Here is an 18,763-nt window from a genome sequence, read left to right on the forward strand (position 1 = left end):
GAGAAAAACATCCAATCTTTCACCATTATATATGTTGTTAGATATTGGTTTTTCATAGGTGCCTCCTTATCGGGTTGAAGATGTGAACTTCTATTCCTAGTTTGTTGAGGGGTTTTTATCATGAAAGGGTGTTGGATTTTGTCAAATGCTTTCTTCACATCTACTGAAATTATCATTATCATGTGGGTTTTGTCTTTTATTCTATTGATATATATTTTTTAAAATTTTTTACGTTTATTCATTTTTGAGAGAGAGAGAGATAGAGTGCACGCACGTGCAAGTGGGGGGTGGAGCAGACAGACAGAGAGGGACAGAGAATCTGAAGCAGGCTCCAGGCTCTGAGCTGTAAGCACAGAGCCCAACACGGGGCTCAAACTCACCAATGTGAGATCATGACCTGAGCCGAAGTTGGACGCTTAACCGACTGAGCCACCCAGGCACCCCTCTATTCATAAATTATATTAATTGATTTTCATATGTTAAGTCAACCTTGCATTCCTGATATGGAATCTCGCTCAGTCACAGAGCATAATCCTTTCTATATGTTGTTGGATTCAGTTTGCTGGTATTTTGTTGAGGATATTTGCATCTATAGTCACATGAGATATCAGTCTCATAAAATGAGTTAGGGAGTGTTTTCCTCCTCCTCTGTTTTCTCGAAGTTTTCATCATATTGCTATAATCACTTCCTTTAATGTTTGGTAGAATTCACCAATAAAGTCAACTTGGCCTGTAGTTTTCTTAGAAGGTTTTTAATTACAAATTCAATTTCTTTAAAGATATAGGAATATTTGGGTTATCTATTTCTTCTTGAGTGAACTTTGGTAGTTTGCATGTTTCAGGGAATCTATTTTCTGTAAGTGATCACATTTACTGGCATAAAGTTGGTCATAATTTTCCCTTACAATCTTTTTTTCTTAAAGATTTTATTTTTTAAATAACCTATGTACCCAATATGGGGCTTGAACTCACAACCCCGAGATCAAGAGTCACATGCTCCACTGACTGAGCCAGCCAGGCACCCGTTCCCTTACAGCTTTTTAATACTATGAATCTGTAGTACTATTTCCTCTTTTTATGGGTTCATAATTTGTGTCTTTTTTCTTTAACTCTTCCAATCTTGTTAACGTTTTACAAATTTTATGGATCATTTCAAAGAATCCATTTTTGGTTTCACTGATTTTCTCTACTGTGTATCTGTTTTCTATTTTACTGATTTCTGGTTTTTTTTTATTTTTTTTAACGTTTATTTATTTTTGAGACAGAGAGAGACAGAGCATGAACGGGAGAGGGTCAGAGAGAGAGGGAGACACAGAATCTGAAACAGGCTCCAGGCTCTGAGCGGTCAGCACAGAGCCCAACGCGGGGCTCGAACTCACGGACTGTGAGATCGTGATCTGAGCCAAAGTCGGCCACTTAACCGACTGAGCCACCCAGGCGCCCCTACTGATTTCTGTTTTGATCTTTATTATTTCCTTCTTTTTGCTTGCTTTGGCTTTAATTTTTTCTTCTTTTTCTAATTTCTTGAATTGGAAACTTAGATCACTGATTTGATTTTTTTTTCCCTTCTAGTATATGCATTTAATGTTATAAATTCCTCTATACATGTTGTTTTAGACATTTAGAAGCTCTACTTTAGGTACATACATTTTTAGAATTACAATGCCTTGTTGTTAACTGACCCCTTTTTAATGTAACATCTCCCTTTATCTGTAATATTCCTTGTTCCAAATTTAACTCTCTGATGTAATACAGTCATTCTAGCTTTGCTTTGATTATTATTTGCATGATATATAATTTTACTTTTTGTCTACCTATATATATAAATTTTAAATAGTTTTCATATAGATAGCATATATTAGGCCTTGCATTTGCATCCAATCTGAAAATCTCTTCCTTTTAATTCTTTAGACCATTTACATTTAATGTACTAATTGACATGATTGGAACCATCTTGCTAGTTGTTTTTTTTTTATTGTCTCATCTGTTGTTTGTTCCTTTTTTCTCTCTCGTTCTGCTTTTTAGATTGATGTTTCCATTTCATTTCCACTAATGACTGGTTAATTGTGTTTGTGTGTCCATCCATCAGTCTTTCTCTCTCAGCTGCCCAACTATAGACAATACAGCTCTTTAGCTCATCACAATTCATGTTCATATAATATTACACTAACTCATATGTAGCATAAACACCTTATAATAGTGTACTTACATTTCTTTCCCCATCCTTTGTGCAATGGTTGTCACACCTTTTACTTCTATGTTATATATCCCACAATCTGTTGATGCTATTATTGGTTTAGGTGGTCAATTATCGTCTTTTTTTTTTAATGTTTTATTTTTTGACAGATAGGGTGTGAGTGGGGGAGGGGCAGAGAGAGAGGGGGACAGAGGATCCAAAGCAGGCTCTGCACTGACAGGCTGACAGCAGCAAGCCTGATGCGGGGCTCGGACTCATGAACCATGAGATCATGACCTGAGCTGAAGTTGGACACTCAAATGATTGAGCCATCCAGGTGTTCCAAAGGGGTCAGTGATCTTTTTAAAAAATTAAACATAAGAAAAAGCCTTTTATATGTATGCTCATTATCACCATCTGTGATGATCTTCACTTTGTTATATCTATTTGTATTTTCTTCTGCATGATCTTCACTTTGTTATATCTATCTGTATTTTCTTCTGCTTGAACTTCTTTACCATTTCTTGTCATGCAGGTCTGTTGGTAATGCATTGTTTCAAGTCTTGTTTGTCCCAGAAGAAACAGAAAGTTTTTGTCTTCTTTCTTCGGAGGTGTTTTGGAATTTTGCATCCAGTACTTTAAGGGTATCTTTCCGATGTCTTTTAACTTACAGAATTTCTAATGATAAGTCTGCTGTAACTATTACCATTATTGTTCTGTATTTAAAGTTTCTTGCACCACCTGGGTGGCTCAGTCAGTTAAGCATCCAACTCTGGATCTCAGCTCAGGTCTTGATCTCAGGGTTATGAGCTCAAGCACCGCATTGGGCTTCGTGCTGGGCCTGAAGCCTACTTAAAACATAAATAAGTAAATAAGTAAGTAAGTAAGTAAGTAAGTAAATAAATAAGTAAATAAATAAAACAAAATTTCTTTTTCTCTGGCTTCCTTCAGGATTTTATCTTTGATTTTCAACAGTTTAACTACAATACGTCAAAGTATATGTTTTTATTTATCCTGGCTGGTGTTCTCTGAGATTCTTGGACATGCGGTTTGTTGTGTTTCAGTAATTTTGAAAAACTCTTAGCCATTTCTCTTCAAATATTTCTTCTGTTCCAGTTTTTCTCTCTTCTCCTTTTGAGACACCAAATACATACATGATATTTTTTCCACAATTCTTGCATGCTCTGTTCTAATTTTTTCCTCACTCTTTTTTTTTTCTTTTTGTGTTTGTTTGAATAATCTCTATTAACCTATTTTCAACTGGAAGATTTTTTTCCCTAGTTGTGTCCAGTATTCTAGCAAACCATCAAAAAATGTCTTCATCTCAGGACACCTGGCTGGCTCAGTCAGTACAGCATGTGACTCTTAATCTCAGGGTTGTAAATTCAAGCCCCGTGTTGGGGATAGAGATTATGTAAAAATAACATATCAAAAAAAACTTCTTCTTCTATTATATGCTGCTTTGTTATTTCTAGCATTTCAATTTTACATTTTTATAGTTTCCATCTCTCTGCTGAAATTCCCACCTCTTTATGCATGTTGTCTACCTTTTCTACAATATCCTCTAACATATTATTCATTGATATTTTTCAGCTCCTACCTGATAGTTTCAACACATGGGCCATTTCTGGGTTTGGTTTATTGCTCTTCACAACAGTTTGCTTATTCCTGCTTGTGTGTGCATTTGTGTATATATCTGGTATTTTTAAATTCAATGTTGAAGATTATGTGTAGAAAAACAGAATGAGGTAAATAATATTTACACCTGCAAATGGGCACATTTTTTCATCTAAAAGGCAACAAATGGGGGGACTGAGCCAATGTAGTCAGAGGATGAAGCTGGGCTGGGTTTTGTTGTCTCTATAGTTACTTCCAAAGTACCACAGATTGCAAACTCCTCAAGTAGTGGGCTACTAACTTGTGCTTACTGTGGGACCTGGTATGCCAGAGGGTTTTCCTCGGTGTTTGTGTTCCAATTTGTTTTCAGCAGTCCCTGTATGTTTGGGCTACAGAGGGGATTTCTCTCCAATTTCATGCCCCTTTCCCAGCAGTATTCTGCTGTTACTCATTACTTGGTGTTGTGTTTGTTATGTGGCTGGTGGTGGGAGGGGAAATTCTTGCTTTCCCTGGTCCAATTTCAGTCTTAGGCAATTTCAGTCTTAGGAAGGTTCTATACACCTGGAGCTCAGGGAGAAGACTCTTCCTCAGGGGCCCCTTTCTGGGCACCTCCTTCCTACCTTCTAGAATGCCTTCTTGAGACAAGAACTGCCTAACTTCCACCCCCAGGAAAACTCTGAGCATGATTAAATCTCCAGAAGTCCAGGGTCACTCCAAAACACAAATCTCTAGTTGTCCCATCTTAATAAAGAACATCATCCACCCAGCTGCCCAAATCGGACACTGGGGGTGAGCCTGGACACCCTGCCACTCTCTCACATCTAATCTATTACGACGTCCCTTCTAATTGTTTCTCAAATATGTCTCTATCTACCCATTAGTACAACCATTACCTCCATCTAAGCTACCATCACTTCCTGTTAGATTTCTACACTAGTCTCCTAAATGGAATCTCTTTCTCCTTTTCTTCCTTCCCACTTTCCACAAGCAGCCTGAATAACTTTTCTCTAACACAATCTGGGTCTTGTTACCTTTGTCATCTTTCTCACCTTTCAGGTGTCAGCTTGATTGTCACCTTCTCAGAAGGGCCTCTCCTAGCCACCTAACATCAAGTAGGCCTGCCTCTGTTATTCCCTCTCAAATCATCCCATCCTTTTCCTTCACTGCATTTATTGATGTATTTTTTTTGTCTTTGAATACTGGCTGTCTCCCTCCACAGTGCTAAAACTTCCACAAAGTCAGGGCCACATCTATCTCATTTGCTAATACATTCAGTGCCTACTGCAGTGTTTGGTGTAGGGTAAGCATTCAATATACAGAACAGACAGATAGATAGATAGATAGATAAATAAATAAATAAATGAAATATGTAGATAATGAATGAATGAATAAATTTGCAAGACCAATCAGAAAGGCTGGGGAAAAGGCAATACGAAGGTAACCTAGTATGCATTAGGTACTATGTAGGTACACAGACTCTCATTTATTCCCCCACAAAAGACCACCAAGATACACTATCCTCTCTTCACTGAAGGAGACAGCGAGGCTTTGTCCCATTGAGTGAGTTGCCCAAAATGCGCAGCTAGCACGTGTTAGAGTTGGTGCTGAAACTCAGGTCCACCTGACTCTGCAGTCCAGCTCCTCCGCCTCTGTCCTCTTGGTCTGTGTTTGCTTGCAGAACAAAGTTCAAAAGACAAGAGGTCAGAGCTGCCAGGATGAGGCTTTAGGTTATAAGTGGGAAGAATGGGAAAGACACAGTGGGGAGGCAGAGAATAACTTAGCTCAGCTAAGCACCTTAAGTTTAAGCACCTTGGATTTCATCCCGTCTTCACAAAGAGCCTCTAACACATGGGCCTGGGCAGGAGCACTGTTTGGCATGTCGAAGCCACCACTTGTTCTGTGGATAAACACTTCCCTGCAAGAAGACTGCCAACAAACCCTCTTCACAAGTGCAGTCTGCTTTGGCAAAAGCATGCACCTAGTGACTGCACAAGCATGACAGGAAGGGGGCAGAGGCCGAAAACTTTAGGTCAAAAGACCCAGGTTCAAGATCATGTTCTGATACTCCTCACCACTGTGGACTTAGGACAATTCCTTCAATCTCTCAGACCTTCACTGTCCTCATCTGTGTATGGGCATAATAATATATACCCTACATAATGGTTATGAATTGTAAGTGGGAAACTTAATAAGCACACAAACATTTTAATCCTTAATGGGCATATATTTATGAATTACCTTCAAACAGGAATAAAATAAGGGCATTTTCTACATTTTCTACCACTTTCATTCTTTTAACATTGCTTTAGAAAAACCAGAGATGGGGGGAAAAATCTGGAGGGACGGCATGAGAGGGATAAGACGGAAAATATTAGACAGGAAGAAACAACAACAAAAATCACTCCTCTACCATGTATTCATATTCTTAGAAAAATGAAAAGAATCAATTCTATTTTTACAGAATTCAGGACTGTGGCTAATAATCCTATGCTGCCACCCTTGTCAACCTTTAAAATTCAGCTCAGGTGTCCTGTCTTTCAGTAGCCCTCCCTGACCTACCATGCTGCTCCACCAAGACCCTTCTCTGGGCTTGCAGAGTCTGCTGAGTGCTCCCCACCAAAACACTGCCCACACTGGTTATAGACCTGTGTCCTCACGAGATCATCCGTTTCCTAAGGACGTACTCTGTGGCTTATTAATTCCAGTGTCCCTCATGTCAAGCACACTGCAGAGCACAGAAGGCACTCGGTAAATGTTGGTGTAAGTGAACGAAAAAATTAATAGCACTGCTATGTGCGAAAATATAATTAAAAAATAATGATCCCATTCACAAGGCAATACAAATGGAAAAGATCTGGGAATAAAGTAAATTGACTACAATCTGTGAAACAAGAAGTCTTACAAAACGGAAAGTGGTATCATGGTCATAGATGAGTGAAGACTAGATATGATTCTCCAAATTATGTATAGAGTTCATAAAAATCCAACCAATCCCAACAGGATTTTTCTAGAACTCAACAGAATTATTCTAAAATTCACCTAGAAGTGTCATGAGAAAAGAACAAGGGATATTCTGAAAAATAAGACTAATGCATAGTTACTAATCCTTTCAGATGTTGAAACTCATCATAAAGAAGTACTTATTAAGTAGTGTCATATTGGTGCAATATAAGATTAGGAGAACAAAATAGGACAGCCAGAAATGACTGTTGTATCTAAAATTTTATTGAATGACTTAAAATATATGACAGAAAATGTGAAAAAAAATGATCATCTTAAAGCAGCAGTGAAATTGGAGAAAAACAGTAATTTAGAGTCATATCTACATCATACAACAAAATAAATCCCAAGAAGATTTCGAAATTAAAAGTTGTTTTCAAAAACATGGAGGGGTGCCTAGGTGGCTCAGTCAGTTGAGCATCCGACTTCACCTCAGGTCATGATCTCATCGTTTACGAGTTTGAGCCCCACATCAGGCTCTGTGCTGACAGTTCAGAGCCTGGAGCCTGCTTCAGATTCTACTTCTCCCTCTCTCTGCCCCTTCCCTGCTTGCACTCTGTCTCTGTCTCTCTCTCTCAAAAATAAATAAACATTAAAACAATTTCTTTAATAAATAATAAAGATATGGAAAATGGTGGAAAAAAATGTTAAATCCTGGAGGGGGTTATCCCAAGATTTCAGCTTTTTTTTTTTAATATGAAATTTATTGTCTAATTGGTTTGGTTCCTTTATTTTGAGAGAGAGAGCAAGTGAGGGAAGGGGCAGAGATAGAGGGAGAAAGAGAGAATCCCAAGCCGGCTCTGCACCATCAGCACAGAGCCCAATGCGGGGCTCGAACTCATGAACCGTGACATCATGACCTGAGCCAAAGTCGGCTGCTTAACCGACTGAGCCACCCAGGTGCCCCAATGATTTCAGCTTTAAAACAATGAGGTAAATGTAATTTAAAAAATCAGATTCAACTATATACAGATTTAAATTTTATAAGCAACTTGCAAACGGAAATTTACTGATTGGGAAAATATTCAGAGCAAACATGATTAAAGGGCTAACATATTTATGATATAAGACTTTATTCAAATTACCAGAAAAAGAAACTTCATCCAAAAATTGGACAGGAAGTAAACACAGGCAAGAAAGGAATGTTACTAGGTTAAACATAAAGTTACCAGTTTCCACTCCTAAGAATATACTCAAGAAAAATGAAAACATTGCCCACATAAAATCTTATATGTGAAAATTTATAGAAGCATTATTATAACAGCCAAAACCTGGAAGCAACCCAAATGGTGAATGATAAAATGCTGGACAGTATATCCACAAAATGGCACATTTGTCGATAAAAAGAAATGAAGCACTGGAACGTGCCACGAGATGGATGAAGCCAAGAAGCCAGTCATAAAAGACCACAGGTGGTAGGGTTCTACTTGAATGAAAAATCTAGAATATACAAATCTATACATACCGGGGAGACCGGAGGCAAATGGGGAGTGAGTGCTAACGGGTACAGGGTCTCTTTTGGGGGTAACAAAAATGTTCTGGAATTAAATATTGGCGAATGGCTATACAACTCTAAATATGTTAAAAAGTACTGCATGGTATCCTTTAAAATAGCTTTTTTTTCAAAAATTGTTAACATTTATTCATTTTTGAGAGAGACAGCACCTGAGTGGGGGAGGGGCAAAGAGAGAGGGAGACTCAAAATCTGAAGCAGGCTCCAGGCTCTGAGCTGTCAGCACAGAGCACGATGCGAGGCTGAAACCCACAGATGGATGGTTTCCTTTAAATAGGTGAACTGGGGGCGCCTGGGTGGCTCAGTTGGTTAAGCGGCCGACTTTGGCTGAGGTCATGATCTCGCGGTCCGTGAGTTCGAGCCCCGCCTCGGGCTCTGTGCTGACAGTTCAGAGCCTGGAGCCGGTTTCGGATTCTGTGTCTCCCTCTCTCTGACCCTCCCCCCCCCCACCCCGTTCATGCTCTGTCTCTCTCTCTGTCTCAAAAATAAATAAACGTTAAAAAAAAAATTAAATAAATAAATAAATAGGTGAACTGTATGGTAGGTGAATTATAACTCAATACAGCTGTCATTCAAAAAGAGACAAAACGCAACCTGGGAGTAGATGGACAAAATTTCAGCCTGACTGATAGTCAAAGGAACGCAAACGAAAACCGCAAGCAAGGTCCCATTTTTTCCACCTAGCAGATCAGCAAAATAACCTTTACACAACAGCAAGCCCGTTGAGAGTGCAAAGCAACCATTATGCTCCCGGCGCGCTGAAGGGAGATGTTAGTGTGACTCGTGGGGAGCCAACGGACACAATATGTAGTTAATGAGAATGTCGAAAATATCTCCACTCGCAGGAATCTGCCGTCAGGAAAACAACGAAAGCAAAGGGGGAGAGGTCCCCGCAGGAAGCTGTCATCGCCACGTTATTTACAACAACGGGGCAGACCCGGCAGTGAGCTGATTCTGTCAGAAAGACCGGCCACTCGATGAAATATTATTTGGCCATGAAAACATTCTGAAGTCCCGACGTAATGTTGAGTGACAAAGGACAGATACGAAACTCTTGAATGCCACGCAATTACGAGGGGAAAGGCTGGCTGGGAACACACGAAAATTAAAATCAGCTGCTGTTCTTTTCCGGTTTCCAGACTTTTCTACCTCTGCTTCAACTGTGTGTGGCCTCCTCTCCCAGGCAGCCAGATGGCAGGCCCAGAGTCAGAGCACATTTACTGGCTAGTCAGCCTCTCGACGTTTCTTTAAGGAAGCAAAGTTCGTAAGCTACGAATAGTCAGTCACCTGGTGCTCTGGCCTGGGTGGAAAGGCAGGCCCTGGAGAGGCAGAGGGAAGCAAGAATCTTCTTCTTTACCGTCTCACGTTTTAAAGCCAAAAGCACGGCCACGTGGACCTCCAGAGTCACCCCCTGCCTTCCCCATCAGCAGCGCGGGGTCCTTCTCCTGGGACACCTCGTGTGAATTCAAGACCCGCCGTGACCTCCATGTCATCCGGTCCAGAGTCTGGCACGTCAACGACGTCACTGCGGGCGCCTCCCGTGCTGGCCAGGGAGCAACGCCTTGATGGAGCAGGAGTCCCGGGCCGAGCCCCGCGATATTTGGGGACCAGTTGTTTTCTCCTCCAAACGTCAGCACTGAAACTGCCCACGAAACGTCTCCCGCACCCCGTAATTTAGCAGTGACTTCTTTTCTAAAATCGGGCGTGAAGAAAAGAACTGCCGGCAGAAGGTGAAGCTGAACCCCGGCGCGGCTTCTCCTCAAGAAAGCCGTAACCAGCTGGTTGGCTGAGGCGTGCAAAGGACACAGACGGGATGATTTCATTTGCCAAAAGCGGGGCTCGGCTTATGCTCTTCAAAAATGAAGTCATCTTTATTCCTATCGCTGCACCAGGAGACGCTCCTTGTGCGGCAGGTAACTTTATTTACCGTTGGCGTAATGCCACCAGCTCGAGACAAACAAATCAAGGACAGCCTGTGTCCTTTCTAATTCGATCCGTTCTAATTCGATTTGTTTGATTAAATTACTATATGTGCACAATTGTAGGAGTGTCTTACTCCCCTTCAGAGAACAAACTGAGAAAATTAGATGGCTCTTTACCCCTAAGATAACAGGAACAACTCTAAACAAATATTGAATCACCCTGCTTTCGTGGATTCAAATTTTCTTCGGCCCTGCCTCCACCCCTGGACAAGGGGCAGGGGGACAATAACACATGGCATGTCCCATAAGGGGTGGAAAACACCAGCCCCAAACACACCAGGCAGTGTTAGCCCCACCGTGACAATGGAAAGTCGAAGCACACGGAAATATATGACTGGACCAAGGTCAAACAGTCAGGGGTAAACAGAAGTCCGGAATCCAGATATGTAATGAGGACTCCAGGCAAGACGTGGTCCTGTTAGGGCTTCTGCACAAGAAAGGGAAAAGTTCTGAAAAAAAATCACTCCATAAATATGCTGCTAAAAATTATTTAACAGTTTAATAATAAAAAAAAACAGTGTGTTAATAATATTCCAGATTTTTATCCAACTATCTGAAATCTTCTAAGATTAGGAAAGATTCCACTGCTAACCGTATGATGGCAGGCCTATGAGTGAACCCATTTTATCCTCATGGCAGCCTTACAGCAATTATTATTGCCATGATACAGATGAGGATCTTCGGGTGGCACAGAAAGGTGGAGTAACTTTCCCAAAGTGTCACAGCTAGGAGGTGGCAAATCCAAGATCCCAACCCTGGCTGTCACTATACCACTGCACTCTGCTGCCTCTCACAGCTTAAGTCAGCTGCCTCACAAATCTAACACTCTCAAACATCTCTGAAACACGGTTCGGGGCTGTCACATCATGAAAAAATATTGACCGTGTCACTCCACCCTGTCCTCAAAACTTCTCCCCCAATTTTCTTCTTGCTAGTGAAGGAAGAAAACCACTCAGAAAACCAAAACAAACAAACAAACAAACAAAAAACCACCACTAGTAGATAAAATGCCGGAGGTCCTGGCCAACGGAAGTTTCTTTGCTACAGAATGGCCGGTAAATGGGGGGAAACCACTGAGTGACCGGCTGCCTGTGCCCAGCAGAACAAATACCAGAACAGAGTGTGTGGGATTTTCTACTTAAAAGGCCTGCTCGCCCAGAAAAACAAAGCACTATGAACCTCGGCTTGTCCTAGTCTGTGACTTCTTTCAGATTCTATTTCCCTAACATTTCTGTTAGCATAATTCTTAAAAGTCATTTTAACTTCAAACTTAAAAAAAAAAAAAAAAAAAAGAGGCCAAGTAGGTATCTTCTGCATAGAACACCAATCTTGCTTCATCAAGACCTTGAACATCCACCCAGCCCAGCAGTCACTTAGAAAGGCTATTTTTCCCCCACGCTTCCCATCAATCTACAAATGGCTTCTCGAGCACCTACTACAGTCAAAACAGATATCTGGTCATTCCGTCTCTCTCATCACTAATACCCCTGCATGTTGTATCTTGGGGGGGGTGGGCAAAGTGATTTCCCATAAAGCAAAACTCACACTGGAAAATCAGAGCCAGAAATGTGAAAATCATCTATACCCCAAGATTACACCCTAGGCTGAGGCTGCTTCCCCGCGCTACCGAGAGCTACGCTCGCTTGGCCAAATACCTTCTGAGCGCTTTCTGTCGGGAAGGGTGTGGGAAACGACACTGCCTTGTACTTGTGTGCAGCAGCCTGACATGAGTGAGCCCTGAACTTGGTGTCAGAAAAATTCTAATCCTACCTGTGGTCCTAACTTCCTGTGGGTCCTCCCTGTCTGGGCCTCCATTTTCATCTCCAAATCTCACATCCTATAACCACTGTTTCCCCAACACCGCACAAAAAATTTTTTCTTTTAAATTCTATGATTATACAAGTCTCCTTGGTGGTCTGGCTGGAGAACCTGACAGTGAACTGGTGGTTATCACTGAACACACAGGAAGTACATCCAGAGCTGCCAGTCCCCACGTCATTAAAGACACGTGTCACAGATGAACTCCTTTCCTCCAGCCGGGAGAAGGCAGCCCTGAGGTAACGGGGCCAGACAACTGTTGGCAAGTAAGGTGCAAAATAAGGGCCCCTAAGTGGCAAGGGCTGTGTAGTCAACAAGAACTGCTTGGCTGGGTAAGAGACGTCTCCACTTCCAAGCACTGGCTATCAGGGAGACAGCCGTTCAAGACGCTGTGCATTTTAAAGCAGGCTGCACGACCATTTCTTTAAAGATCATATCAGAAATTCTGAATAACTGAAAAATTCCTTTCTCATAGCAGCCTTCTGAGGGGATGTTTTGGCAAGATGGCCAAGTATCTTCCTGAATTCCCAGACACCATGACCTGCGATTTACGACCCATGCTGGTGTCGGCCAGGTCAAACGCTGGTCCCCTCATTCCCCCAGACTCCTCTCTGTGGCTCTCACCTGCACTCGCTGCCCCTTACAAGGCAATTCTGATCCTTATCACACACATCAACACGTTATGAGAAGACTTAAGGGAAGAAACTGCTTCAGTCTGTACACATACAACATAACAGAGCTAACCAGACTTTGGCAGCTCCTCCCCATTCTAATCCTTAGGGAAACAGAGAACTCATAAACTTGATGAGAAACAAGACATGTGTCATTTTCAAAGTCTCGCAGGACATGTCTCTGGGTGTGAAGGGGGAAACACCGGTGGCAAGCCCTTGGTCAGAATGCCAGGAAACTCTGCTGGGGGTAGAGATGGCTAGAACCCATTGTTATTAGTAGAAAATAAGTGACGTGTACCAAGAATCCAGTATATTTCTGCATCGGGGCTAAGTTCCTTCACTGACACGTCCTTTTACCATCTCCACAAGAACTTCATACAGTAGACGTTCCTTTTACACACAGAAAGGTTGAGGAGAGAGCAGAGCCAAAAGACAGCGATCCTTCTAAACAGACAAGCTGCCCGCACCTGGCTGGCCCCATCGCACCTCCGACCTCCTCTGCCCGAGGGCGTGAGCGCAGGTATCTTCCCTCCATCCCTGCCCAGGGGGGCCCCCTTGTCAGCTGCCGGCTTGGTTCCCCACACCACAGGCAACCACTGACTGCTGGAGGTAAACCATCCCAGATGGTTTTGGGGGATACGCACCTGCTCCGAGCAGGTCAGCCGGGAGTCCCCAGCCGACCTTTCATGTAACTATGGATGTAAAGCCTCCCAAACCCCAGATGTACATCATGTGGGCATATCATCCGTGCAAGTACAACCCACTTCGCGTAGGAGAACATGAATGACTAACCAGCCCCGGGGCACACTGTCACTTCTGCTCTGAGGATACTAAAATGCTTCCCAAACACTTTTCACAAGATGCCACAATCCCCACCATCTCCCATGCGCTGAAAAACGTAAGGAAAGCTTTACACCCAGAGGCAGACACGTGGAAGGTTTTCCAGAGGTTGACCACAGTTCTCTACGGTCTGGTTTGAAATTTTTAAAAAATTATCAGCTGGAGCGAACACACGCTCCTCACTTACCCTCTCTATCTCTTGGAGGTACAGGAGTGCAATGTCGCCTGCTTTCTCATAGCAGGTGATGACATCCTGTTCCCGGTCCACGTGGAGGTTACTGGTAGAAGAGGAAACAGGCAACTTCTCTAAACAAAGTCCTAAAAAACAAACAAACAAACAAAAAATCAAACATACAAAAACTAGGTGAGTTGTTTTTCATGGAGCTTAATTTTTCAGTATTGTCCTAGAGGACCAGAAGATGGTCCAAGGATATCATAAACTGTCAGAGAAGCGGCTTCTCTGCCCTCTACCCTCCCTAAGGACAAAATGGAACATCAGAATGAGACACCAAAAAGAATATCCGTATGTGACACATGAAAGAGGCCCCCAAATACACAGAAATTACCCCATGACTTTGATATCCAGGTTGAGAATTTGACCGGGTACTTTACCATGACCCCATTCAGACCTAACAGAGCTTCTCATTCAAGGTATGGCCCAAGGCGCTTAAAGTAAGCAAAGCTTGGCTCACAGCACAATACTAGCTAAAGAATATCTTCTATCCCAAAATGTACACTTAACAAATTGAACATTAAAAAAAAAAAAATGTTAAATGCTCTCAGGAGTCTCAGTTACTAGGAAAATCTTCCAACTCTGAGCTTTAGACTTTTGGGAGTCACAATAGTCCCACAGACCACCTCTCTGCTGTGGGCTAAGAAAATACCAGAGCTGCTTTGTGGGCATTTCTTTGGAGACGGAAGAGATCCTCTTTGCCAAGAGAGAGTTCAGGGCTGGGAGGTACAAAAGTACGAAAGATTGAAAAAATAAGAATGCTAAGAACAGCTGTTGCCTGAACCAGCACAAACCTCTGGCCCGGCCCTGGGCAACCAGTCGCCCCCCGGTCTCCACCCACAACTGGAGGCAGAGAGAGGGAGGGTCTCCGGTGACTCTACACAAGAGGGCTTCTCCTGTGACAAGTGCCCTGGACATATGTATACAACATGGCATATATTCCACTCCAGGGAAAAGTGCGGGAGAAGTTTTGATATTGACAGAAAGGGGGTCTAGAACTGGAAGAAGCCAGAGAAATTCCCACCCCCGGAAAACCCATTCATTTTATAGACCAAGAAGCTGAGATCAGCCAGGATGAAAGTAAGTGATTTGTCTAAAACCTGACAGTCGGTTAATAGAACAAGAGGAATCAGAATTCAGGTCTCCAGCCTCCCAAATGACACCCATCTAGTTAGTTGCTAATTTTCAGAGCAGACCCACTCCAGAGAAAAGACCAGACATGCTGAGTGTCAGCAAATGACCCATTCTTTCATGCGTCATCATGTTGAGAACAGCCTCTTCCAAGCTGCTCTTATCAGTGACCGTCCCTCCAAGGCTGCAAAAAGCCACGAGAGAGATATCTGTACTGAACAGGAAAGAGGAGAAGCCACTTCTATTTACAAGGACGCAACAACTGAGGACAGCGTGCCTGGGAGCTCAGAGGTTACCAGTTTGTCACAGAAAGTGACGGCTCAAAGATTTTGCCATTTTTTTTAGCAGCTTTATTGGGGTGAAATTGGCATACAACAAGCAAAACATTTTTTCAATGTTTCATCATGATGATTTTTATTTTTATTTAATTTTATGTTTTATTAACTGAAGTCCATAGTTAAACCACATTAGGGCTCACTGTGTTCTGTACTTGATGAGTTTTAACAAATGTTTTGTCATGTATCCACCATTACAATGTCCTACAGACAAATTCACTGCCCTAAAGACGTCCCATGCCCCACCTACTCATCTCTATACCCCTCCTCCTGACCCCCTGGCAACCACTAATCTTTTCACTGTCTTTATGGTCTTGCCTTGTCCAGGATGTCATATAATTGCAATCATGCAGCATGTAGCATTTTCACTTTCACTTTTAACTTCACTTTCACTTTTAACTTAGCATTTAAGGTCCCTCTACATCTTTTTGTGGTCTGATCACTTCTTTTTGTCCCTTTACAATATTCCATTTATTCATTAATCTATTGAAAGGCACCTTGGTTGGGGCTTAAGCATCTGACTTCAGCCTAGGTCATGATCTCGCTGTTTACAAGTTCAAGCACGGCATTGGGCTCTGTGCTGACAGCCTGTCTCTGCCCCTGCCCCACTCACGCTCTGTCTCTCTCTCTCTCTCAAAAATAAATAAACATTTAAAAAAGGAAGGAAGGAAGGAAGGAAGGAAGGAAGGAAGGAAGGAAGGAAGGAAGGAAGGAAGGAAGGAAGGAAAGAAGGAAGGAAGGAAGGGAGAAAGGCACTTAGGTTGACCCCAAGTTTTGGCAATTACAAATAAAGCTGCTATAAACATTCACGTGCAAGTTTTTGCGTGAACATAGTCTTCAATTCAAATAGGTCAATCAATACCAAGAGTGAGACTCTGTAAGAAATAGTTACAAATGGGGTGCCTGGGTGGCTCAGTTGGTTAAGCGACCGACTTCGGCTCAGGTCATGATCTCGCAGTTTGTGAGTTCGAGCCCCGCAACAGGCTCTGTGCTGACAGCTCAGAGCCTGGAGCCTGCTTTGGATTCTGTCTCCCTCTCTCTCTGCCCCTCCCCTACTCATGCTCTGTGTCTCTCTGTCTCTCAATAATAAACATTAAAAAAAATTTTTTTAATAGCTACATAAACATATTTTGTTTACAAATAACTTTGAAACAGTAATATTTTTAGCTTTGTCAGAAAGTGCCAAACTGTCTTGCAAAGTGGCTGTACCATTTTGCATTCTCACCAGCAATGAATGAGACTTAATATTTCTCAGCATCCTTGTCAGCACTTGGTGTTACCAGTTTTCTGGATTTTAGTCATTCTAATAGGTATGTGGTAGTATCTCCTCATTGTAATTTGCAATTCCCTAAAGTCAAATGATGCTAAGCATATTTTCTCATGCTTATTTTCCATCTGTATACTTCCTCTGGTGAAGTGTCTGGTCAGATCTTTTGCCCTTTTTTCAATTGGGTTGTTTATTTTCCTATGGTTGAGTTTTAAGATTTCTTTGTATGTTTTGGATACAACTCATTTATCGGATATTTGCAAATATCTGCCAGTATTTTATTAGAGTCTATGACTTGTCTTTTCATTCTCTGAACAATGTCTTTCACAGAACGAGAGGTTTTAGTTTTAATAAAGCCTATCAATCTTTTTTTTCACGGACTGTGATCTTGGTGTGGTATCTAAAACCCCACTGCCAAACCTAAGGTCACCTAGGTTTTTTTCCCTATGTTATCTTCTAGAAGTTTTACAGCTTTGCGTTTTCTACTTAGGTCTAATCCATTTTGAGTTAACATTTGTGAAAGGTGTAAAGTTTGTGTCTAGATTTTTCTCTTTTGCATGTGGATGTCCAGTTGTGCCAGCACCATTTGTCGGAGAAACTATCTTTCCCCCACTGAATTGCTTTTGTGCCTTTATCAAAAATCAGTGGATTATATGGGACATCTGGATGGCTTAGTCAGTTAAGCGTCCAACTCTTGATTTCTGCTCTGGTCATGATCCCAGGGTCGTGGGATCAAGCCCTACATTGTGCTCTGCACAGAGCATGGAGTCTGCTTGGGATTCTCTCTCTCTCCCTCTGCGCCTCTCCCCTACTCACATTCTCTCTCTCTCTCTCTCTCTCTCTCTCTCTCTCTCTCTCTCTCTCTCCCCCTCTATAATAATAAATAAAAGTTTCATATCCTCATTAAAATAAATCAGTTGGCTATAGTTGAATGAGTTTATTTCTGGCCTCTCTGTTCTGTTCCATGCATTTATTTGTCTATTCTTTCCACAATATTAGGCTGTCCTAACTACTCTATACCATTTTTTCCAAACACAACAAACATCTACTGAGGGATAATTTATATGCCATAAAATTCACTCAGTTTAAGTATGCAATTCAACAACTTTTATCTTATTTTTATTTTTTGACACATGTAGGGTATCTGTTCATAGGAAAGCCACAAGGTTTGTGCTCCTTGTCACAACAAACCCAGATTCCTGTTGGGTGTGTTGTAAACAGAAGAGCCATTTCTTCAGGCCCCCTGCTCTGATCACACCCCTCAACAGCTTTTAATAAACTCAGAGCTGTGCAGCCATCAACACGGTTCAGTTGTAGAACATTTCCATCATCCCCCAGTGATCCTTTCTGCCCACCCCCTGCCTCAGGGAACCACTGATTTGCTTTCTGTTTCCAGAGAGTTACCTTTTCTGGACATTTCATAAAAACAGAATCATTTAATATGTGGTCTTTTGTGTCTAGCTTCTTTTGCTTAGCATACGGTTTTCGATGTTCATCCAAATTACAACAGTACTCCATTTCTTTGTATTGTTGTATGGATAGACTGCATTTTACCTGCCCACTTGCCACTAATGGACCTTTGGGTTGTTTCCACCTTTTGGCTATTATGAATAATGCTGCTATGACCATTCATGTATAATTTTTTGTGTCGACAGATCTTTTCAATTCTCTTTCAATGGGTATGCACTTAGAAGTGGAATTATTGGGTCAGATAATAAATTTATGTTTCATTATTTAAGAAATACTAAACTGTTTTCCAAAGTGGCAATAGCATCTTACAGTTTAGGGGGGGTCCAGTTACTCCACATCCTCGCCAACACTCATTATTGTCTGTTTTACTGGAGCCGTCCTAGCGGGTGTGAAGTGATCTCATTGTGATTTTGATGGGTGTTTCCATAATGACTAATGAAACTAACCATCTCTTCGCGTGCTTATTTGTTATTCATAGATCTTCTTTGAAGAAATGTCTATTAAAATCCTTTATCCATTTTTACTGGGTTGTTTGTTCTCTTATTATTGAGCTTTTAAGAGTTCTTTATATATTCTGAATACAAGTTTTCTATCAGATATGGGATTTGCTAATATTTTCTCTCATCTATAATGTTAAGACATGTCTTAATATGTCTTTGAAGATCAGAAATCTTAAATTTTGATGAAGTCAAACTTATCAATATTTTCTCT

The 18,763-nt window shown here is 41.7% G+C and overlaps 1 protein-coding gene and 1 non-coding gene across 6 annotated transcripts in view; both read right to left on the reverse strand.

Annotated features, from left to right (window-relative positions):
- The window catches only part of TTC7B (tetratricopeptide repeat domain 7B), a 253,767-nt gene that overhangs the window by 175,884 nt on the left and 59,120 nt on the right, over window positions 1-18,763 (reverse strand). For all 5 annotated transcript variants that reach the window (XM_053224825.1, XM_053224828.1, XM_053224827.1 and 2 more), the window contains one exon: window positions 13,805-13,935. In XM_053224825.1, coding sequence (XP_053080800.1) covers window positions 13,805-13,935 — 131 coding nt within the window. The remainder of the gene's footprint in view (window positions 1-13,804; window positions 13,936-18,763) is intronic.
- LOC113601696 (small nucleolar RNA SNORA11) lies at window positions 17,714-17,843 on the reverse strand. The gene has a single exon (XR_003422980.1). It is a non-coding gene; the product is annotated as a small nucleolar RNA SNORA11 (small nucleolar RNA).

This window comes from Acinonyx jubatus, chromosome B3 (assembly GCF_027475565.1).
Source record: "Acinonyx jubatus isolate Ajub_Pintada_27869175 chromosome B3, VMU_Ajub_asm_v1.0, whole genome shotgun sequence".
Taxonomy (NCBI): Eukaryota; Metazoa; Chordata; class Mammalia; order Carnivora; family Felidae; genus Acinonyx; species Acinonyx jubatus.